The sequence below is a fragment of the Pinus tabuliformis genome, chromosome 4_2 (genome assembly GCF_031772625.1).
Source record: "Pinus tabuliformis cultivar Carrire ecotype Pingquan chromosome 4_2, CPIR1, whole genome shotgun sequence".
In the NCBI taxonomy this organism is placed as follows: Eukaryota; Viridiplantae; Streptophyta; class Pinopsida; order Pinales; family Pinaceae; genus Pinus; species Pinus tabuliformis.
Window position 1 is genome coordinate 132,914,915 of NC_142304.1, and position 18,462 is coordinate 132,933,376.

At 38.0% G+C, this 18,462-nt stretch overlaps 1 protein-coding gene and 1 long non-coding RNA gene across 2 annotated transcripts; both read left to right on the top strand.

Annotated features, from left to right (window-relative positions):
- The first annotated feature begins 2,252 nt into the window (after positions 1-2,252).
- Positions 2,253-4,008, top strand: LOC149168586 (WRKY transcription factor 71-like). Its single transcript, XM_089426944.1, has 3 exons — positions 2,253-2,928; positions 3,314-3,463; positions 3,618-4,008. Exons 1-3 carry the CDS (start codon positions 2,576-2,578, stop codon positions 3,862-3,864), a joined length of 750 nt encoding a protein of 249 aa, XP_089283070.1. The 5' UTR covers positions 2,253-2,575; the 3' UTR covers positions 3,865-4,008.
- Positions 4,009-5,834: 1,826 nt separating this feature from the next.
- LOC149168587 (uncharacterized) lies at positions 5,835-7,627 on the top strand. The gene is made up of 3 exons (XR_016259332.1): positions 5,835-7,110; positions 7,186-7,253; positions 7,341-7,627. It is a non-coding gene; the product is annotated as an uncharacterized LOC149168587 (long non-coding RNA).
- Positions 7,628-18,462: the final 10,835 nt, after the last annotated feature.

Below are 18,462 nucleotides of genomic sequence, written 5' to 3' on the forward strand. Positions count from 1 at the left end.
CATGAGGCTAAGGGATTTATGATTTCAAAACACCTTCAAATTTTATCATTAGGTTAGTTGTAAGGTATTTTCTACTCAGGGTTGGTTAAAGGTAGGAAGTAAATCAACTTAATATGGATCACTTAGGAAGATTTGTCTAGAGCAAGAAGACGACATAGGTCAAACATATCCTAAAATAAGGGAACTAAGCATATTGATCGTCATGTGCCATAAGGTCTTGAAAGGAGGTTAGAGATGTGTCTAAAATGTAGAGGAATCACCTTTTATCTCATAATATGGTGTGCATTTAAAGATAAAGTGGTCTTGAATTTTTAACTTTGGGGAATCTTGTGACATCAATGCACATGGCACTAAAATGGATCAGGCAAAGCTAATTCCTCTAATTCTTCCATTTAAAAAGTACGAAGAAAAATAAAAAATTATGTAATGATACATTTTGGATGAGAAGATGACAAATTATTTGATTCCATGATGTTGGGAGTTGTCCAACACCTTGTTCCACTAGTTTATGAGATTTTTTTTCTTATTTTAGCAATGTTGATTTTCTTAATTTTGATCTTCTAGATAAGAGTTAATGACCTCTTTATAATATGTTAATTTTCTATTGTCTTTTGACTCTTTATTCCTTCACAATCTCTCCTTAATTATTTATATATTGTTGTGTATCACATTGTCCATTATGTACCTTAAAAACCCTACTTGTGTATAGCAACTACCTAACCCTTTTTTGACCACTCAAAACAAGAAAGAAAAAATCTATTATTTTTAGCCTAAAAATTGGTAAGATCCATTTTTACTAATGACATTGTAAATAATAAATGTTAAAGTTACACAATTTAATTGAATTGCAATGAGAGTATTTAAGAGTGTTAGATCCATTTCAACCATACAAATAGAAATTTCATCATTTCAAGTTTTAATTTGAATAAAATTTATCTTATTATATTTCAACCATAACAAATAGTCAACAACATAAAATACTCATGTATATAAGACTATTAATTTTGAATAATCATCATTTAGCAAATAAATTGAATTTAAATATACAATATCCATTTCTAAGTGTTAATTTTATAATTTCATTTTGTAAATATTATATTATTTAAATAACCATCATTTAACAAATAGATTAAATTTAAATATAGAATATTAATTTCTAAGTGTTAATTTTATAATAACATTTTGTAAACATCTTCTTATATCAAAAATGAAAAATAAATACGTGGAATAAAGAAGTTTGTTTAATATAATAATTTGATTATTTTATTTAAAAAATTATTCCTGTGATATAAATTTTACATTCGATTATAAATTAGTAGTAAACAATATTTTCATTTTCTTATTAGTAGTTACAGGGGTTGTCTAATCATTATATGTTTTAAAAATTAAAAAATTGTACTAAAATTTTAGTTTTTCTTATTTAAAATAGGTTTTTGATTGTATATATGGATTATATGGATTCAACATCTTGAGAAATCTTTGAAGTATTAAGATTGTAGAGAATTCACAACTCAAACTTATGTTTCCAACTTATCTCTGTCAAATTTTAGTAAAATTAGACTAGAAAATATGCTGAAAAACTTTAAAAACATATAACAGACAGACTACCACATAATTATAAACCAAAACCAAATCATTGACATATAAAATAATTAATAGATAAAAATAGTCGGTAAAAAATGCGAAAGAAGAGAAGGCAGAGTAAATGAATGAATGATCCCGATTTAGGCCGAAAGAAAAAAGTGGGAGGGAGCCATGATTTACATAAATGAATGATCCCGATTTAGGCCGAAAGAGAAAAGTGGGAGGGAGCCATGATTACAGAGATGTAAAAAAATGGAAAAGTATGAGCAGAACGTTCTGTAGATTGAAAGGCAAAGGTAATGCGAGAGTCACGAGCAACTTTATTTGATCAAATCTTGTGAAAAAAGGTTTCGTATCTCACCTCCAGCAGCAACGAGGAGCCATTTATTTGATCAAATCTTGTGAAAAAAGGTTTCGTATCTCACCTCCAGCAGCAACGAGGGAGCCCAAACATAGTGGGAAGAGAGAGATATAAAGAGATGAAATCACATCACCATCACTCCATATTTAATATATATATGGATGTTAGCGGAATCAAGGGAAGCCACATGCAATGATGTGATGCGATACCATCCCATCCCATCCCATGGCATCCCTATGATGAGGGGAAGGTATAAAGAAAGGCACATGGGGGGGTGCTTTGTGAACGCGGATGGAGATAGAGAAAGAGGCGGTAGGGTTGGGCGGAGTGAGGATTTAAAAAGGGGAATACGGACCATGTAATTATTATCGACCATCGACTTATTAAAGACTTTGATAACTCATATTTCTCTCGTGGTCAACAGACTCGTTTATGAATTCATAGGAGGCAGCAGTCGTCACATCCACTCTTCCTTACCTGCACCTTCCTCGCAATCCTGAGGAAATTGTCTTTAAGAGTTCGCCGTCTATTTATAATACTACTACTCCCCTTTTGGGATCCAAGGCATTCCAGATTGGAATAAACATACGTGGCAGGGAGGGTTTTCAATTCTAAGCAAGCTTTACAGATATGGATAACTGGGGAAGCAATGGTGACAATGTGGAGAACAGTCAATGTGTTGATAGAGGCTTGGATCCCTTCAATTCCTTGCTTTGGTATAATCCTTTGGCTGCTAATGCTTTGAGTGCATTGAACCAGCAGTTGAATGTCCCAGGAGAGGGTCAGGGTCAGGGTCAGAAAGAAGCATGGACCCAATTTGTTGTGGAAGATAAGGCAGAGATGAAAACAGAATGGATTGCCAACAGTCCAGTGGCACAATCTGTCCGGAGTCAAGAAGATCAGCAGTCTGAGATCTGTAATGTGGAAGAACATGTTTCAGAGATTTCGGATAACAAGACATCTGTGGAAGGAGGAGATATTGTGTAAGTAAATGTATTTTTAGCATGTAGATTTTCATAGTTAAAAACATGATAGATGAAAATTTCTGGAGTACTGTGTGATTTAGTTAAGGATTTGGGTGAACACTTCACCCATCCTGACAGTAAGCTGAAACACTTCACTTATCTTCAATCCTCATTTCAGGTCACTGTGCCTGAGGATGGTGATGTTTTAATAATCAAGTAGATGTAAAATGGGTTTCTGCAAGGGAAATTTTAAGGATGAATATTTTTTTCCAATCTTACTGGTTTATTATGTACATCTTAAAATGTTTGGTGATATTTTTATAAGAATATTCAAATTTCTAATGATTTTATATAGTATTTTAAATATTGCTTGAGTTTCCAATATATCTTATTAATTGTGCAGAAATAGTAAGATCATCAAAAAGAGAAAGATAAAGACTGAAAAGGGGCCTAGATATGCCTTCAAAACTAGATCAGAGACTGATGTTTTGGAAGATGGCTACAAATGGCGCAAGTATGGGAGAAAGATCGTTAAAAGTAGCCCTCATCCCAGGTATGGCCTCTTTCTACTTTCTGGCAACAAGTTTTACAAGAGCATGGGATTGGGGATTTTGATTTTTTCTGGCTTTTGGTCTGAGGATATTGGTTACTGTAGGGTAGTCAGTCAGTCCCTCCCTAATTTGGAAGTAAAAAATGAATTTGTGCAGAAGCTATTACAGATGCTCGGAAAGCAATTGCAGCGTGAAGAAGAGGGTGGAACGTGACCCAACTGATCAGGGACTGCTCATAACTACATATGAGGGCACACACAACCATGAAAGCCCCTCAGTAATCTACTACATTGGAAAACCCATAATTTTACCGCAGCAAGGTTCGAAGCCTGCCATAGTCCTTGTCAACGCCAGCTTATGTCCTGAACCAGTCATCAAGTATGCAACCCACCAAGCTTTGTAAATACTGCCATTCAATCTACAAGCCACCCCTGTTATCTTGGCTTCTTGCAACCCACAACTCGAATGAATGGTCCACTGAACTATATTGTTACCAAATACCAGCGTGATGTTTATCATTATGGAAACTCATGGATTTAAAGCTCTATACGTTTACACAAATTTTCTGTGAAAACGGCACTTGTGCTTTCTTCATAATATATATATACTTGTATGTTCATCTCTATAACAACTCTTGCTCTTGTCACCTCAGGCCCATTTTCAATGATTTTTTTAAACCCAATATTTTATCACGTTGGTTACAGAAGATTTGATTTCTGTTACTTTATTTCACAAGTTACAGAGATCTCATATATATTCTTAAAAATTCCTGTGTTTTTATAATATTAATTTTCTTCTTATATAATAAAATATTATTTTGGTATTTTCATATATTTATTTTGGTATTTTCATATATATAATATTATTCATTAGGTTAGGTTTAAATTACTTAAATTTAAAATTTCATTTAATGATTTACTTATGAGTATTCATATGGATTTCTGTAAAAAAATATTTTATATATGATATTTATTGGGAAATTCAATGTTTTGGGAAATAGTTCACAATATGAAGTTAGTTGAATTTTTTTCGTTTAATATTTGAGCTTAAAGGGCTAATCTCTCATGTTTCCATCTCAATATAAGTTTATATGATCTATACTAAAAAAGTATTATTCCTTTCAGATTGAAACTTCCTTATAATAATTAATCTGCATATGCCTTTACAGGTTATCAAAGGCCATTTTGCTTCTAGTAGTGACCCACACTGTAATTTTTTTGTTTTTTTGTTTTTCCATCTATTTTGTTATTTTATACATCACTTGTAAAATTTAGAATATGAAAACCAGAACTTCCTACAAGATTCAATTGAGCAAGATTGTCAAAGCATATAAATTTTAAAGTCTAGGTCTTTATTTTATTTTTTTAATTAATCTTCAGCAAAAAATTCTCCCAATTTATCCTACTTATAATGTTGGCAACGATTAAGAGAATCTCAATATATTTGCTTGAAAGTAAGGACGTCTTAAAATGTAGTAACTTATTGATATGTATGTCAACTAAAAGTGGGATCTTAAAAAAGAGAAAAAATAATTTATTGTCATTGCTCTTACCACCTTATTTGTGGAGGAATGTTTTAAGTGGTTTTTGAAAGTATTTGAAAGCATTTATCTTCTAAAATTGTTTTTCTTCCAAAAATATTGTCATTTGTGCATATTTCTTCTATCTTTTATGTAAGTTCAATGTATTTTATCTCATTTTATTTCCAGAAGGAATTTATTATTCTATGTAGTCCTTTCAATATAATGAATATATAATATGATAGAGGATCATCTTGTCCATATTAAGATGTCATTTTGAAAAATTGAAAATAAATCTGATTATATAAAATGCTAGATCCATTGTATCCCCGACTTGACAAAGATTTTTGGAGTCTTATTATGTAAGTCTATTCCAACTTATCATAGGCCCTAGACATATATAATATTTACTATTGTAATATGCTTTTGATGCATTTAAGGCTGATGAACTTGTATGCTTATTCTTTTTGTCTAATTTAGATTTTTTGCATGTAAAAAAACTATATATTGTGTAAAATTTATTGTTTCCTATTTATTAATAACATATAATATTTAGTATTTACATCTATAATTTGGAGTGTATTTAACCTTTGCATCTACAGTTTAATCAAACAGATAAAGTTTTCAACACTTTACTTAAAACATTGTAATCAATGTAATCAACTAGAAGTAGGAAAACAATTGCACGATAGTTTGATTTAGCATAAGCAATCCGACACCTTAGAACATTGGTTGATTTCCCAAACTTGATACGTAACCTTCTAACAAGTGAAGAAAAGCCTCTCCTACTCACTTGCTTTAGGAATCCTAGTTTCATAGCCCTATGTGCCCAAAGCACCAAGAAAAACACCCAACCCACCACCTATATTTGAACTATCAATAATCAATGTCTTCCTTCTAGGCATGATAGATATCATAGTTCAAACTTCTTCATTTTCTAAGTTCTCCATGCTTACCATGGTTATGTTTCATTTCTGAAACAATTTCCCAAATTATACAACACATTTTCCTTTTCCAAAATCCCCTTTAAACCTCCTCTACCACCACTTTCCTAGCCTCCCTAGGAAGGGTCCTAGGAAGATCAAACTATCATAAAGTACTCTTCCCCCCACCTACCCACATTAATTCACTAAACATGCTATCAAAATCAATCAAATAAAATTAACTTTAGGTAGGTCATGGATCCAAGTCTCACTGAATGGAAATTAAATTCAAATGAAACCATATTTCTCCTTTTATTAAAATATAATAACTCATAAAATGAAATATGACAATGCAAATGAAGTACAATTTTATCATAAACTTTTACTTCCACTACAATCATCATACACCAACTATTAATAATAATAAACATTCTTTCCCTTGAAGAAAAATTCTTTATATTTCATGAAATAGGAATATACATATTACTCTCCTTATAGGGTCACCAAATAAAAAACTAGGATTTGACGGGCCCAACCTCCAACCCACGGAGAAAGTGTTGACAAGCTGTAATTAATGATTAACCAAATCTGAAATAAAGTGGCACCTTATAAGTACAACCTTAATTGATTGAGTTTTGATTTATATGATTTAATCTACGGTTGTTGTATGGTGTGATTGTCGTGATCTTGTGTGATGAGGACAAGTGTCCTATCCTCGTTCTCTGTTCCCCTCCCGCTCTTTCAATCGGTCAAAACCCTAACTTGCCTCATTTCGAGGGTTTGCTCCGTCGCTTTGGGTCTCTGCTCCATCCTGGCTAAGGGTTTGTAAACTTGTTGTTGGTTGTTGAGCGTTGAAGGTTGGCTCTGTCAGTTTCGTTTCCCCATACTCGCTCTGGTATTGTATGGTGGGTTCTGGGCATGCAAATGGAACATTTGCTCTGCTTATGGCTCGGCGCCTCGGCTCCTCTAGGTTTTCTCTGTTTTGTCGACAGAAAATCTTGTGGGTTTTGTGAAACCCTAGTTCGAGACTTGGAAGGCTTTCACTGTCCACTCTCTGCAATTTTTGTTGATGTTACTATTGTTGAGTTGTCCTTTGTTTACTCGTTTTATGCAGTCATCCTTCAGCTATGACTCTGTTTGTCCCGTTTACAGGTTGCGCTATGGAGCGGCTCAGTTCTCTGACTAGTTCTCGACATTGGTTTGATAGGTAGGTTCTTTCTCCTTGCTAGCTATTTCTCTCTCATTATTCTGTAGACACTGACATTTTTGCTCCTTGTTACAGCGGGCAACTCCTTAGCTACGACCTTTGCAATGCAACCCTCGGTTGGCCTCAGTTGGTTCGCTCCTCCAGTAAGTCTATTATTCCACAACCTGTTCTTTGAGTTTTTGTTTCTTCGCACTTGGCTGTCACTAACATTCGCTGGTGGGTGACTGTAGGTGGTTGCTCGCAGTCCCATTGCGGAGTTTCTTGTGCCCAAATTCGGTCCCTTGCACCCAAAATTGGGTAGTGTCATTCCTTGGTTCTTTTGCGGATATGTGCTTTTAGTTTGTTCTTTATTCTGTGCTCAAGAGGGTTATAGTTTGCCTGTTTATGGATATGACCCTGTAGCGGTCTTTGTAACTAAATATATGTATGATTATAATTATTGTGGCTTTCGGGTATGTATATTGACTATCAGACTTTTGGTTCTATTCCCCTTCTTGAACAAAGGGTTTTTACTATTATTTGCATATATGTATATTTATAAAAAGAACTCCTTTACTATTTGTGCACAGTGCAACTTATTAATTGATAATGAAACAATTTGTTACCTGTAACTTATCTTGGTCAAATTTTACTTCGTCTTTGTGGACTTGACTGGTTGTGCACTCGAACGCTCTGCTTGCTGTGTAACTCCAATCGTGTATCTGTAGTTAGTTGCTTGTAAAGGGAATGAATAGTCTTAGGTGGTTATTTACTTGTGAAAAGAATGAACAATTTCCAGTGGCTCCATAGGAGATTCTTGTAACTATAGGAAAGAAAATATATTTCTCTGTTAAAAAAAAATACTGTTCTCTTTCTATTATTTTTCTTCCTCAATCTATGATGATCCTCCATTACATTGATGTGTTTTTTCTTTTACATGTTGCGGACAGATTAGCAAACTGCTCGGTAGTTACATTTCGTAGTTTTAAGTAACTGTCCTTTTCTTGATGTAAATACTAAACAAGCTTAAATATAAAATAAAACGAAAATAAAAGCAAGTGATTAATAAACCCTAAATACTGGCTGAGACAGCCACTAAACGAAACAAATAAATAAAAGAAAAAAAGTCAACTGCTGGCATGAGACAATTAACAGCCATGCCCTACTTGAGCTAGATGCTCCTGCATTAGGCTCCCGGGGTAGGTGAAAAATCATGGCTCCCATCCATGAGCTCCTCAACTGAGTATCATATCCTATCCATAAGCTCCTCAACTGAATACCCTGCACGCTGTATCTGATTTGCATCAAGCCATGTACTGTCCTCAATAGGGCGATTTTTCCATTTGACCAAGTACTGTAGGTATTCTTTCTTGCGAGTTCGCCTAGCTACCTATGTATCAAGGATTCTCTCGATCTCAAGGGGCTGTGCTGAAGGCATTTGTCTCATCCAAGTATCTCCTCCTGCCTAGGTATCCCGATCTGGCCATGCCGAACTGTCGTCTTCAGGACTGGCAGTGTATGGAAACAGATCTGCCACGTTAAAAATAGGCGATATGCCTATTCCTAGAGGTAGCTGGAGTTCATAGGCATTTGCAGAGAATTTGCGTAAGATTTTACAAGGACCAATTTTTTTAAACTTCAACTTATTATACTCACCTTTTGGGAACCTTTCTCTGCGTAAATGTGCAAGGACTTCATCCCCCACATTAAATTGTACCTCTCGTCATTTTAGATCTGCCTGTTGTTTATACTTGTGACTATTGTCCTGCAATTTCATCTTTACCTGCTCATGTAAGTCAGTCATTGCTTTGGCGAAGTCCTCCCTATCAGCACTACTTCTCTCTAAGTGTCCAAGATCTCGTAGCTCGTGTACTCCGCGAGATGTATGCCATACAAGATCTGGAAAGGACTGCGCCTCGTACTTCGATTCGGTGAATCGTTGTAAGCGAACTCCGCTTGGGCAAGTACACAATCCCACATCCGTGAATTTTCTCCAATCAAGCTTCGTAGCAAGTTTCCCAAGATCCTGTTTACCAATTCAGTATGTCCATCAGTCTATGGGTGATAAGCGGAATTGAAATTCAACTGTGTGTCCAGCTTCTTCCATAGGGTGCGCCAGAAATGTCTTGTGAATTTCACATCTCAGTCAGAAACAATAGACTTAGGAAAACCATGCAACCTGATAATCTTTGTGAAAAACAAGTGTGCTATGTGAGTGGCATCATTGGTTTTTTTACAGGGAATGAAATGTGCCATTTTTGAAAACCGATCCACTACTACCATAACGGAATCATAACCTCACTGTGTTCTCGATAGACCCAAGACAAAGTCCAAGCTGACTGAGTCCCATGGTGTACTCGGAATAGGCAGTGGTGTGTAGAGCCCCGTATTCTGGCTGTGTCCTTCCGCTAACTGACACACTTTACACCTAGTTACAAATCGTTGCACATCTCTTCTCATCTTCGGCCAGTAATAAAAGTGACTAAGCTGATCCAAGGTTTTGTCAATGTCGAAATGTCCAACTAGACCTCCGGTATACTTCTCCCGGATGATGTTCTCCCTCATCGAACAGTCGGGAATACATAGTTGTCCTCCTTTAAATAGTAGCTTCTCCTGTAATTTATAGTCCAGCCATGGACTGTTATTCCTCAACAAAGGGTTCTGGCAGGCTTCATAAGCTTCCTTGAAATCCGCATCTGTCTAATACAAGTCTTTCAAGTGTTCAAAACCCAGCACTTGTATCGTGCTCCTCTGTAGGAGCAAAGCTCTCGTACTCAATGCATCTGCTACCTTGTTGGCATGTCCACTAATATGCTTCAATACAAACGTGAAGCTCTGCAAGTACTCAACCGACTTTGCATGCTTGTGGTTTAGTTTATGCTGTTGCATCATGTATTGCAATGTAGAATTATCAAAAGATAAAAAAAATTCATTACCTAGCAGATAGTGTCTCCAATGCTTCAATGCTTGGACAACGACATAGAACTCTTTGTCATAAGATGAGTAATTTTGCCTGCTTTCATTCAATTTTTCACTGAAATAAGCAATAGGTTTGTCTTCTTAGCTAATTATGGCCCCAATGGCTATACCAATGGCATCATAATGAACTTGAAAATTTTTGTTAAAATCAGGCAAGCTCAAGATTGGCCTTTCAATGATCGTCTTATTCAATACTTGGAAGCTTTTCTCTGCCGCTTCAGTCCAACAGAAACGCTGACTTGCCTTTTTGATTGTGTCCAACATAGGTGCGCAAATTTCACTAAAATTCCTCACGAATTTACGATAGAAACTTTCCAACCCATGAAAACTACAAACTTTGAACAGACTTTTTGTGGATGGCCAGCTAATGGTAGCTGCAATTTTCTTTGGGTCCATCTTCAGCTCATTTTCTGCAATCACAAAACCCAAATAAACTAATTCCCTCTGAAGAAAAGAACATTTTTTCAAGTTTATCAGCAACTTGTTTTGCTGCAATTTCGCCAGCACACTCCGAACATGTTGAAAATGTTCTGCTTTGGTTTTACTGAAAATCATTTTATCATCAAGATATATAATTACAAACTTCCTAATAAATTCTTTCAACATCTCATTCATCAATCGCATAAAGGTACTAGGGGCATTGCTTAACCCGAATGGCATCACCAGCCACTCATACAGACCTTCATTTATTTTGAAAGTTGTTTTCCACTCATCCCCTTCTCTGATTCTGATCTTGTGGTATCCACTCTTAAGATCGATTTTTGAGAAATACGCTGCTCCACTTAAGCAGTCCATCATGTCATGCATTCGTGGCAATGGGAACCTGAACCTGATGGTAATCTTATTGATGGCCCTTGAATCCGTGCACATTCGCCATTCTCCTCCTTTCTTCGGAGCTAAAACTGTTGGAACTGCACAGGGACTTAAGCTCTCCCTTATCAACCCCTTATCCAACAATTCTTGTACGTGTTTTCTGATCTCCTCATTGTCCTTAGGACTCATTCGGTATGTAGCCTTGTTCGACAAACTAGCTCCAAGTATAAAATCTATGTGATCACTGATACTTCTCTTAGGAGGCAGTTTATCTAGCAAATCATCCACCATAATGTCGTTGAACTCCTGCAACATATCCTAAATTTCTTCAGGAAAATCTGCAATTTCAGTGTGTAATAACATTATTTTTGGCCTCCTCACAATAGCATATTTTATTTCGCTATCTTCGATCTGTTTCAAAAATTCCTTACCTCCCACCAGTAATGCTTTGACTCCACTAGTTTCCGTTGTTTCTTCCTCCTTGATGGGTACAAGTGTGTGCTTAATCCCATCTTTGAAAAACTTGTAACAGTTTGTCTTTCCATCATGAACTACTTTTCTATCATACTGCCATGGTCTTCCTAGCAGTATATGGCACACATCCATAGGCATAACATCACAAATAACCTTGTCCCGATATTTACCAATATGGAACTCAACCTCACACTATTCATCCACTAATAGTTGATGCCCTTTCTGTAGCCACGACACCTTGTAAGGAGTAGGGTGCTTCAATCTTTTCAAACCCAACTTATCCACCATCTCTGTGGCAACTAGATTATCAGTGATCCCATTGTCGATAATCAACTTGTAGCATTTTCCGTGTGACTTACAAACAGTCTGGAAAAATGCCTTCCTTTGGGTTTGGTCAGCTGTCTCCTTTGCTGGTTTCAGTAGTACCTTATTCAAAACTAAGGCCTCCCCTGTCTTGGGCACATTCTCTACCTCCTGGGGTGGTGCCTCTACTTCCTCTGTTTGGGCAACATACGCTCCTCTCGCTCCTGCCTGTTCACCTTCCAGGCATTCAAAGGATCTGTGTCCCCACTTGTGGCATGTGTAGCTGTTGGGTTGTATTATATTCTTTCCATGTAGTTAGCAGGGGATTTGTGGGGCACCTGTAACCCCACTTTATGGGGTCCGGGGCAGCGCCTCGTAAAATTTTGGTTTTGGACCCTATGTTAGGTTGGGCGGACCCACCTATGGTTTTGTGCATGATTTTCGCACATGTTTTTTGGACGCGATGGTTTTTGGTCCATGGTATTGGATGCTTCAGCATGTATAAATATGTATTATAACATTGAAAGGAACATAATGAAAAATCAAGCTGGTAGTCCCGGTTTTGGGATCCAATGGAAAATCTCTGTGTATATGTGTTTTATGTGTTCTAACTTCTGCTCTCGCATTATTTATTTTCTGTGTTTTAGAAGTCGTATGCAGGTAATTTCTGTACAGGGTTAAAACCTACATTTGGTATCAGAGCAGATTTGGCTTCAAGGGGACGCCTTTGTTGCTGAGGGGTTTCGCTCGGGCCTATGGTAGACCCTATTCAGTGGGAGATCTGCGAGATCGATTCTGGTGGTGAAAGAAGATGGCGAGCAGTGGAAAGATAGAGATCGAGAAATTTAATGGTCAGAGTTTTGAGTTGTGGAAACTCAAGATGGAGGATCTGTTGGTGGATAAAGATCAGTGGATCGCGATAGATCCAAGTACTAAACCAACGGAGTGTCTGATGAAGAATGGAAGAAGTTGGATCGGAAGGCAAAGAGCACAATACGATTGTGTGTCGTAGATTCAGTATTGTTGAATGTATCAGGGGAAGCTACGGCGAAGGTTTTGTGGGACTAGTTAGGGACTTTGTACCAATCTAAGTCTCTGGTGAATAAACAGTTCCTACGGAAAAAGCTGTATAACCTGAGGATGAAAGAAGGAGACTCGATGACAGAGCATTTGAATGCATTTAATATTGTGGTAAGTCAGTTAGCATCTGTTGATATTAAAATTTCAGATGAAGATAAGTGCATTAGTTTGTTGTGTTCTCTACCAGATTCGTGAGATAGTCTGGTTATTGCAATAGGTAGCAATGTAACTGCCTTGCATTTTGATGAAATAGTCTCATCCTTGCTAACGGAGGAGATGAGATGGAAAAATATGGAGAGCCAAAATGGTGATGCCTTGTCTGTACAAGGGCGGACTCAGAATAAAAACAAAAATAAGTCATCGAGTGGGAGATCTAAATCTAAAGGGAGATCTAAATCTCCTGGAAAACTTGTAAAGGTGGTGTGCTGGAAATGTGGAAAGGAAGGGCATTACAAAAGGGATTGTAAATCTAAAGCTCCTGACAAAGGAAAGGGATCTGATGAGGCTTCTTCTGCAGAGGCGAAAACCACCTCAGATGAAGGTGGGGATGTGTACTTGGCTTCTTCAAGTACACATGTAGATCATGAGGCATGGTTAATTGACTCAGGTGCATCCTTTCACTTCACTCCCCATAGAGAGTGGCTCTACGAGTATGAGAAATATGATGGTGGTCATGTCTTCTTGGGAGATGACAGGAAGGCTAGAATCGTTGGTCGCAGAAAAGTAAAGTTGAAGTTGCAAGGTGGAAGGATTATAACGCTTCCAGGTGTTCTACATATTCCTGCATTAGCCATAAATCTGATTTCTGTTAGCAAGCTGGATGATGCAGGTGTAAAAACAGTGTTCAAGAAGGATACCTACAAGATGGTTCGGGGAGCATTGGTATTGATGCGGGGAGTTCGGATTGGAACTCTGTACAAGCTGCAAGGTAGCATTGTTATTGATGGGTGCAATAGTTCTGTTGTTCTTGAAAGTGGAGCAGAAAATCTAGTGGTCTCTGGAGAGAAGACCATGCTGTGGCATCAAAGGCTTAGACATATTGGAGAAAAGGGCCTTCAGATACTTCATGTAAAGGTATGGTAGAAGGTATGAGTAATAGCTCTCTGGATTTTGATTTCTATGAAAATTGTGTATATGGGAAGTAGAATCGGGTGAGTTTCCCCTCAGGTAGTAAGAGGGCGAAACAGATATTAGAACTTGTGCACAGTGATGTGTTTGGACCTGTGAAGGTTCCATCACTTGGTAAGTCTGTGTATTATGTATCATTTATAGATGAGTTCTCAAGGAATACATGGATATATTTCCTTAAGAAGAAATCTGAAGTCTTTGATGATTTTAAAGAATTTAAGGCTTTGGTGGAAAACCAGACAAAGAAGAAGATAAAGGTGCTAAGGACATATAACGGTGGAGAGTTTTGCAGTAAGGAATTTGAAGAATTCTGTAAGAAGTGTGGTATAGCACAACAGAAAACTACTCCATATACACCTCAGCAAAATGGAGTTGCAGAAAGAATGAATAAGACATTGATGGAAAGGGCAAGAAGCATGCTCAGTGGTGCAGGGTTAGGATAGAAATTCTGGGCAGAGGCGATGGATACTGCATGTTACCTGGTCAACAGGTCACCTTCATCAACATTGGAGGATAAGACTCCACAAGAGGTATGGACTGGTAAGAAACCCTCTCTTTCACATCTGAGGGTATTTGGATGTGATGCATATGTACATGTTGCAAAAGAGAAACGAACCAAGTTGGATAGTAAATCTAAAAAGTGCATCTTTATTGGGTATAAGGATGGTTTAAAGGGTTATAAGCTTTGGAACCCAGTCACACGAAAGGTTGTGTACAGCCGAGATGCGGTGTTCAGAGAGGTGAAAGATGTTATTAAACATGAAATCCAACCAAAGGAACCTGAGAAGATAGAGTTTGAGCTAAAGGAGGAAGAATCAGACTCTACAGCAAAGGAGGAATCAGAAGATGAAGAGCCACAAACTCCGGCTGTGAGAAGATCAGTTCGAGAAAGAAGGTAGCTAGAAAGGTATAGTTCATTTGCTTTCTATTCAAATTTTGCTTTGTCTGTTACTGATGATGATCCCAGGACTGTGAAGGAAGCAGTGGATTCAAAGGATGGAAAACTCTGGAAAGAGGCCATGGTTGATAAAATGGCATCTTTGCATAAAAATGAGGCTTGGGATCTGGTGGAGTTGCCGACTGGAAGGAAACCCATTGGCAGCAAATGGGTGTTCAAAAAGAAGACAAACGCAGAAGGAAAAGTGGAGAAATACAAAGCTCGTTGGTAGCAAAAGGTTATTCCCAGGTGTCGGGAATTGATTTTGGTGATATTTTTTCTCCTATTGCCAAGGTAACTTCAATTAGATTACTTTTATCTGTTGTTGCTGCTTTTGATTTTGAGGTAGAACAGATGAATGTGAAGACAACATTTCTTCACGAGGATCTGGAAGAGGAGATCTACATGAAGCAACCTGAAAGCTTTGCGGTGAAGGGTAAGAAAGAACTGGTATGTAAGTTAAAGAAGTCTCTGTATGGGTTAAAACAGTCACCAAGGATGTGGTATCATAACTTTGATACATTTATACGGGGACTTGGCTTCACCAAAAGCAAAGCAGATCACTGTGTGTATTTTAAATTAATTGGTGTGTTATTTATCTAGTCTTGTATGTGGAATGATATGTTGTTGGTTGGAAATGACAAAGAAGTTATCTAGGATTTGAAGACCCAATTGTCCTCCAAATTCGACATCAAAGATCTTGGTGCTACAAACTATATTTTGGGCATGGAAATTAAAAGAGATCGGGAAAAGAGGAAGCTCTGGTTAAACCAGAGGAAGTATGTCGAGACAATATTGCAGAGGTTTAATATGCAAGATAGTAAACCGGTTAAGGTTCCTATTCCTGTAGGTGTGAGGTTATCTGCTGAACAGTGTCCCAAGACACAAGAATAGGAAGAGGACATGTCCCGTGTTCCATATGCGAGTGCAGTCGATAGCCTGATGTATGCAATGGTCTGTACTAGACCATACATTGTACATGCAGTGGGAGTATTGAGCAGGTTTATGTCAAAACCACGGAAGGAGCACTGGATAGCAGTGAAGTGGGTTTTCAGGTATTTGCGTGGCACTAGTGATTATGGTTTGTGCTACCAAGGAAGACCAGAATTGGACAGAGTGTTAGATATTCATGGCTTTGTTGATGTAGATTGGGCTGTAGATCTAGATCAGAGAAGATCTACAAGTGGGTATGTGTTTAAACTATTTGGAGGTGCAGTCAGTTGGATGAGTAAGAAACAATCTGTAGTGGCACTGTCAACTACGGAGGCAGAATACATGGCAGCCACTCATGCAAGCAGGGAAGCAGTTTGGTTGCAGAGATTGTGTTCAAGTATGGGGTTAGTACAGGAAGATATAAGGATAGACTGTGATAGCCAAAGTGCAATTTTCTTGGCAAAGAACCCCGCATATCATTCAAATACAAAGCACATTGGTGTTCAGTATCACTTTGTGAGGGATATGATAGAAAACAAAAAGGTGTTGCTGGTAAAGGTGGACATGTTGAAGAATACTGCAGATGCATTGAAAAAATCTGTGAGCTCTGAGAAGTTCTCTTGGTGTAGAGAGACAATGGGCATTTCAGGGCTGGAAAAATGACTAAGCTCTCTTGTGGCCCCCTGTGGAAAGAAAACAACAAGTGGGAGAATGTTGGGTTGTGTTATATTCTTTCCATGTAGTTAACAGGGGGTTTGAGGGGCACCCGTAACCCGACTTTATGGGGTTCGGGCAGCGCCCCAGAAAATTTTGGTTTTGGACCCTATGTTAGGTTGGGCGGACCCACCTATGGTTTTGTGCATGATTTGTGCACATGTTTTTTGGACGCGATGGTTTTCAGTCCATGGTATTGGACGCGATGGTTTTCGATCCATGGTATTGGATGCTTCAGCATGTATAAATATGTATTATAACATTGAAAGGAACATAATGAAAAATCAAGTTGGTAGTCTCGGTTTTGGGATCCAATGGAAAATCTCTGTGTATATGTGTTTTATGTGTTCTGCTCTCGCATTATTTATTTTCTGTGTTTTAGAATTCGTATGCAAGTAATTTCTGTACGGGGTTAAAACCTACAGTAGCACTGGTAGGCAGCTTCTCTGCCTCTGCCATTTCTCCTTCCTCTTTGGTATGGCCTTCCTCCTCTAGTGCTACCCTCCTTTTCTGTTGTCCCTAAGGTTTTTGAGCTGCTGCCCTCTTCACTGTTGTTGGCAGTTCTTCCTCTGCCAAATGATTGTCCTTTTCCTTTGCCAGTTCCTCGTCCTCTTCTGGCGTTCTGTTTCCTTGTGATATTTTGCTCTGCCTTTAAGGCACTCTGATATGCTTCCTCTATGGTCTTTGGGGAAAGAATACTTATCTCGTCCAGTATCTCCAACCTCAAGCCATTTACATACCTTGTCGTCTTTTCTGGGGTGTCTTCAGTATAACCAACTCTCATATTCACCCGATAGAATTCCTCAGTGTATTCCTTCACCATCATCCCTTTGCCTCAAATTATGTACTTGTCGATGCAGAGCAATCTGGTAATCTTTGGGTAAAAACTGACCCTTTAGTTTGGTGATCATTCTGGACCACTTTGTGATAGGCTGCTTATTCAACCTTCTCCTCTCTGCCTGGACATTGTCCCACCATAAGGTTGCATGTCCTCTCAACTTAGTGGCAGCGAATTTAACTCTTTTATCTTTGTTGACCTCCTCACACTCAAAATATTTATCCAATTCACTAACCCAGTCCAACAACACTTCTGTGGACAAGCTTCCATCATAGTTTGAAATCTCTTGTTTTGGCTTAATGCTAGCCATTAAAACTGACCTCAATAGTCTGAGTTCAGGTCCTTCTCCATCTGCTCCCTCCTGCACAATGGCAGTCTCCTCTTCACTGTCATCTCCTACATCCTGCTCTCTTCTCCTTCCTGCTTCCACTGCTTCTAGGTGAGCATTCAAAATCCGAATCTCTTCCCTCAATCCTTCATCTACTACTCGTCGATTGCCTCTGCCATGACCTCTTCTTCTGACTTCCATTTTATAAGAAAACTAAATTAACTAGCCTGCTCTGATACCAAATTTGACGGGCCCAGCCTCCAGCCCTCGGACAAAGTGTTGACAAGCTGTAATTAATGATTAACCAAATCTGAAATAAAGTGGCACCTTATAAGTACAACCTTAATTGATTGAGTTTTGATTTATATGATTTAATCTACGGTTGCTGTATGGTGTGATTGTCGTGATCTTGTGTGATGAGGACAAGTTTCCTATCCTCATTCTCTGTTCCACTCTTGCTCTTTCAATCGGTCGAAACCATAACTTTCCTCATTTTGAGGGTTAGCTAAGTCGCTTTGGGTCTCTACTCTATCCTGGTTGAGGGTTTGTAAACTTGTTGTTGGATGTTGAGCGTTGAAGGTTGGCTTTGTCAGTTTCATTTCCCCATACTCACTCTGGTATTGTATGGTGGGTTCTGGGCATGCAAATGGAACATTTGCTCCGATTATGGCTCGGTGCCTCGACTCCTCTAGGTTTGCTCTGTTCTGTCGGCGGAAAATTTTGTGGGTTTTGTGAAAACCTGGTTTGAGACTTGGAAGGCTTTCACTGTCCACTCTTTGCAATTTTTATTGATTTTATTGTTGTTGAGTTGTCCTTTGTTTACTTGTTTTACGCAGTCATCCTTCA